The 6,315-nt window shown below is 41.0% G+C and overlaps 1 protein-coding gene across 1 annotated transcript in view; it reads right to left on the bottom strand.

Moving 5' to 3' along the window:
* Positions 1 to 205: 205 nt before the first annotated feature.
* RNF7 (ring finger protein 7) overlaps positions 206 to 6,315 on the bottom strand; it is a 29,136-nt gene continuing 23,026 nt past the window's right edge. Inside the window, exons 2-3 of the mRNA XM_086943701.1 lie at positions 5,409 to 5,456; positions 206 to 1,641 (exon numbers count right to left, since the gene is read on the bottom strand). Coding sequence (XP_086799827.1) covers positions 1,523 to 1,641; positions 5,409 to 5,456 — 167 coding nt within the window. The 3' untranslated portion in view covers positions 206 to 1,522. The remainder of the gene's footprint in view (positions 1,642 to 5,408; positions 5,457 to 6,315) is intronic.

The raw sequence follows: 6,315 nt of genomic DNA, 5'->3' as shown, positions 1-6,315 counted from the left end.
GCGTGTATAGTAAATATACTATGAGAGGGAGGATAAGGAAAAAATATACCAAGGGTGAAATAAAGGAAGCGGTAATCTCCGTTTTAGTTTTCTTAGAACATGGTAGCCCATCTAAGGCAGGAATTCCTCTTCAATGGTCACCATTGTAAAGATAACCGCAAATAACAAGTAAACCCTGAAATAAATAAAACAAGCAACTACACCATTTCATTTTTTAATAACTTTTATTTAGCTAGCTCATAAATAATACTTCCAAATAAAGAGGACTCTCTGGGTGTCTGATCTCATACCCTGGGCTTGTAAAAGGAAATTATCAGTCTATAGCAGATTAGGCACTTTGAAGTAGTACTTCCGCTAACCTCTGGACTTGTGCACTTCACTCAGAAAAGTATTCAAAGCAAAATTATTTGTAAATTACAATTACATAAAGACGTCAACCGAACTGTCTGCAAACACTTAAAGATTTGCTGTCAAATGACGACTATGAAACACAGAGCTCACAGGTATTAATGAGGATTCAAATTTTGGCATATAGTTTTCATTCTGTACTCCTGCCATTAAGGTTTTTTCTATTTGACTTTCATCTTTGCTCCCTTTATGAAACAAGCGACACTAACGGGGCATGTGAATTAATAGGTAAAATATCTGAAGATGTAACAAGTTTGTGTTCTAATCACAAGGCCGTACTGAGACATTTTGCAACATTAAAGCCAGGGGTGTGATCTGCACACAGGAAAAAGGTCATAATAAAATGAACAGATATACTATCTTTTAAAAAAAATGTTTACAATATCTCCTAGCAGATCACGAATTTCAGAACGGAGTACATATACCGTCTATTTTACCAATCCATACTTTCTCCCTTATTTCATCTGTTCCAAAGCTGCGTAATAAATACAAGAGTCTCTCGCTAGAGGAGGGTTTAATTCATTCTGTTTGTAAAATTAATAAATCAAGAGATTTAAGTTACAAGAAATAAAAGAGTAACAGTTTGGTTAACAAAAGATGAAGAAGCACACTGTTACTGCTGGAACCACAGCTGAATGCTTTGTGGGCTCCATTTAATTTCTTTAAAAGGAAAATACAACCATTTTAGGAATAAGACTGAAATCTCATTGGCAATTCACATACTCTCAAACGCCACTGACATTAAATTGAATATTTTTGCTTTGGTTGGTTAATAACTTAAGATGGCATTTCAGGTTAGCGTTTCAAAACCATTATTACAAGTCACACCCAGGTTCCATTGAAGTTGTTTAAAATGCTAAATATAGAACATATAGAAAATAAATGCTCTTTCAGTCGTTCCATTGGTCTTCAAAGGCAACGCCTGATTTAAAAAAAAAAACAGAAACCAGGAGGAAAATTCTCTTATGCTGTTGAAGGATCCTCTCAGAAAAACCACACCGCAGACAGAAAGCAGAGCGTCCACTTCACCGATGCAATGGCCATTCATTGGTGAACACATGGCCTTCAAAAGAATCCTGCTCCAAGAAATTGAGACAGAAAATATCCCGTTCTTTCATTTGCCTATCCTCTGGACTACCCAGTCCTGCTGACATAGAGGGCAACGATTGTTCTGCTTCACCCAAAGGGACATGCAGCAGTTGTGGAACGAATGATTACATTCTCCCCAGACCACTAGAGGAGAAAAGAAAAACTCGTTACGAACACTGCATCGCAAAATATCAGCTACAAAATGCATCACCGAGTACTCTAGACAATGCAATAATACTGGCTTTTTTCCACAACTGTTACTATGCATTTTGTACTTCCTTTCCCCTTCCCCCAAAACGTTCTACAATCAAATTAGAATGAGAGTATAAGCAAAAGGTCAAACACTACACCATTTACTTGCTTTCTGTGCCATGAGAAAGTCTAACCAGTGTACCTTTCCATCGATACCTTGGCCCTCAGCCACTGAAATTTGGCCACAGCAAATATTCCTTTAATTTTGCTGATTTCTAATAACTGTAAGTAATGTGATGCCCAAAGGTTTAGCTCCAGGATAAAACCCTAAAGACCAGACCATGGGTGTAGATTTAAAATTAAGAAAACCGTAAAACGTTTGTGTCGGAAGCTAAATTCACGCCACCACACTGTATGACAAGGCTAACTTTACTACTTAGCAGCAATCATTTTATTCCAAGATATAGTGTCACTTCAAGAAACAGTAAATATGTTACTTATCTGTAAAAATGTTTTTTCATGTTGGCATCTGTTATAGATTCAGTGCAACTAGAGGTTGAGCTCTATATATTTTTTCTTTTTAGAAATAAAATAGTTGGTGCCATTTCAGACATGTCAGTAGCCAAGCTCTGCAAACACATGGAGATGATGGAGGGAGCGCTGAAACTTTTTAAACACTCACCCCCAGTCACAGATTTGGGTTGAATCCATCATCGTTCTTTAGCTTTCTTTGCCAACCCAGTTCAGACACAGCTATATTATATGCAAATCAGTCTTGACCCTGTGACTCATGAGAACAGTCAAGCCTGAACTGCCAAGCCATGTCCTCCCTGGACTGGAAACAAGCATCCTGGGACCGGTTTCGGGCTAACAGTCCTCATCAGCCAGGCTAGCTTGAACCCAGTGGCAAAGTGAGCAAGGGACCCACGTCTGGGCATACCCTGCCAACTCAGGGCGAACACAGCAAACACAAGGAGATGTTGGACGGAGCGCTGAAACTTTTCAGACACTCACCCCCAGTCACAGATCTGGGTTGAATCCATTGTCGTTCTTTAGCTCACTTTGCCACCCCAGTTCAGACACAGCTATATGCAAATCAGTCTTGACCCTGTGCCTCATGGGAACAGTCCAGCCCGAACTGCCAAGCCATGTCTTCCCTGGACCGGAAAGAAGCATCCTGGGACCGGTTTCAGGCTAACAGCCCTCTTCAGCCAGGCTAGCTTGGATCCAGTGGCTCAAAGTAAGCAAGGGACCGACGCCTGCGCATACCCTGGCCCTAGGTTGGCAGGGTATGTCGAGACGTGGGTCTCTTGCTCACCTCGCCACCAGATTCAAGCTAGCCTGGCTTCTGAGGGCTGTTAGCCTGAAACCGGTCCCAGTATGCTTGCTTATGGTCCAGGGAAGACATGGGTTGGCAGTTCGGTCTGGACTGTTCCCGTTAAGCACAGGGTCAAGACTGATTTGAATATAGCTGTGTCTGAACTGGGGTGGCGAAGTGAGCTAAAGAACGATGATGGATTCAACCTAGATCTGAGACTTGGGAGGGGGGGGGTTGGGAAGAGAGTGGTTGAAAAGTTTCAGCACTCAGTCCATCATCTCCTTGTGTTTGCTCAGTAGCCAAACTCTCCCATGAAGTTGATTGAAAATAAATAATAAACCAATATAAGTAGGCTAAGCGCTACGTTTTAATAGCTCCAGTTTCCGCGCCTCGACTTGGATAGGTTAACAGGTATAATACACAATTTGCTCTTTGTTGACAAGTTCTCCATTTATCTATTTTTACTTTTGGGACGGACTGTTGAAAAGGATCCATTTCCTCCCCATACTTCTGTAGTAAGGAAAAGGTTACCTGCCCTGTAAGCTTTTGTCTGTAGCGAGTAATGCTATAGATTAACATGCTCTGCATACTCCTGCATATAGTGTTGGGTTCGGATGTTTGCAAGATGCAATCGGTATCGAAAAAAAGCCCAGGAAAAGAAGAAAGCATCAAAAGGTGCTTCACACCTTAAGCCCCATCGGGACGGTGAAAAAAACCCCAACAATCTAACATGGAATCTGTGCCCGTGTGTAACGCCAACCTAAGGAGAAGTCAGTGTATACCTTGTGACTCAAAAGACTTCTTCAAACAAAAACAACTTGCAAATGTCGTAGCCCAACCCTAAATAAAAGGGTTACGCAGAGCATATGTATCTAGAGCAACACAAGCGACAAACTTTTCTTCATTCCTTTTTTATTAACGGGAGAAAGCTGGCCTTAATCTCAACCAGAGATTCAGTGACCCTCTCCATGCTGATCTATAAATGACATTTGGCTCAGGATTTGGCCTAAAACTTTGAAGATGGTGGTGGGGGACAATACTTCATTTTACTGCTACTCACCCGAGAGTAGATCGGTTTAAAATGAGGTTAACAGCTGATAGAAAATCTGGCTTCATTGGTAACAATGTGATAGGAGCCTTGCTTGCTTCAAGAATTTCCACCAGAAAGATTGAATCAGCTGGGATTTCTTAACAAGAAATTGAGGGCAGATGGCTCATCACTAGACACAAACATGGGGTCAGTGAATTTATACGATAAATATCTATGCACCTAATGGAGACTATTCACAATTCTGGCAATTACAAAACAAATTATTGCTCCTATCGCCAAAGAAATGTATCCTCTTTGAGGCAACTTCAATTAACCCATGGAAACAATCCCAAACAGGCAGTCCACATCCAAATTTAGACCCTATCCCGAAGCAGATAAATCTATGTGTAATCTATGTATTTCCCATGGTCTTAATGACAAATGGCATTTCCACAAATATACAGGCAATTATTTCACATTCTTTCCATCCATTCATCAGAGTTATTCACGCACGCACAGATTACCTACTCATTGACGTCACCCACCCACCTACAATATTCAGTTTTCTATACAACCACCAACCAACAAGTAGTGATTTTGGATCATGGCGTCACCCACCCTTTCCACACAAAAACGGCCCCCTCAGCCCAAACAGAGCTCCTGGCGTATGAACGCCCAAAATCCTTGAAAGGGACTTAGACATTTTGCTTTAGATAAACTGTTAAGGCTTTTTTTCTTCTACTTGTGTGTGCAGCAGCAATAAAGAGAAGGTTTATGGGGGAAATGTTGGAGGGGTGGAGCTGCTGTACATAAGATTAGTAAATTCATGTTCTGTAGTGATCGATAAATTACAACAAAACACTTTCTTGTTTCCGATACGATATCACCTATAAATATTTAAGTATTACAAGTTGGCAGCAAATGTCCATCAGTGTTGTAACGGGCCTACATATCTTTTTAACTATAGACCAGTGCCTCTTAACCTGTATTTCAAGGAGCCCTGGGGGTCCGAGAGCCCTACCAAAGACTCTTTTACAAAACTAATAAAGTATGTACAAATTAAGAAGCAAAATTTAAAATGTGAAATGTTTTTCTATCTTGGATTGTGAAATAAACAAAATACTTCACTATTTGCGTTTTTGTTTGGTGTATATTTGTTTTTGTATTTTTGTGTATTGTTTTGAGATTCAAATCATAGAAATTGCTTAGGCTGGGGGTCCCTGGAGTCTGATGAGGACTCAGTAGTGGTCCCAAGATAAAAGTTAGGATTCAGCGGGTGTCCACTGCTGTCAAAAGGTTAAGAACCGCTGCTATAGACCGATACAGTCAACAAAAAGTTCTCTAGATAGGAAACGAAAAAAGTGTACATACCAACACAATCTTCTTGTTTATTTTCTGCCTGGCATCGAAGACATGCATCTGAAAGAAAAACAGCACAAATAAATCAACAATTGCTACCTTGGACTGTGTTCAATTAGTGTAATGGAGACAAGTCTCACCAACTGCAGTGATCAAAATGCCCAATCAACACAGAATAATAATATTGACTATTGATGCACCAAACAACAGCATTAATCATATTGTGGGACAAATGACAAAAGATACTAGTATCCAAATGAATATTGAGAAGGTAGGAAGATAAGTGGATGAATCAAGCTACTAGAAAGATGAAGTTAATGCTGCCAAAAAATCATTGCTACATCGTGGATTATCCCAACGAGCTAAATTAGCACTATGTGAAACATCAGAAAAACAGATATGAACATAAAACAGAAGTTACAACACTTGATAAGCTGTATCCAGAACGCCCTTGACAATGTGGCCTTCTAGGAAGGCAGACAGGTGATTAGGGTTAATATATGTTCATGGGACCCGACGGATGTTTTATTTCACTAGGCATAGCCAGAGTACCGCGCACACAGGACAACTACAAGTGTACTGTCAACAGGTGGCATTTGAAACAGGGCTGAAGCTACTGTGAAAATGCACAAGAACTTGTTCTTGAACATTGATCTGCACGTTCGGATGAATTGGGAGTGCCTAGCCAAAGTTTACAAAAAGTTGTGAAAACTATTAGGAATAGTGGAGGTTGCCACCTGAAGACCTTGGCCTCCCATCTTACACCAGCACTAGAGGTGAGCCGGGCCCCACCGCAACTAACAGGGCACCCTCGCTGCTCTCCTCAGAGATGTGCTCCAGTCTGCTCTGCCCCGGGGCTTGCCTGACCCCAAAATGGCGGCGCCTTAGGGACATCGGTGCCAATGACTCCCCGGATAGA

The sequence above is a fragment of the Lissotriton vulgaris genome, chromosome 11, assembly GCF_964263255.1.
Source record: "Lissotriton vulgaris chromosome 11, aLisVul1.2, whole genome shotgun sequence".
Lineage (NCBI taxonomy): Eukaryota > Metazoa > Chordata > Amphibia > Caudata > Salamandridae > Lissotriton > Lissotriton vulgaris.
Note: the sequence above shows the minus strand (reverse complement) of the source record. Positions and strands in the feature narration are given on the sequence as shown.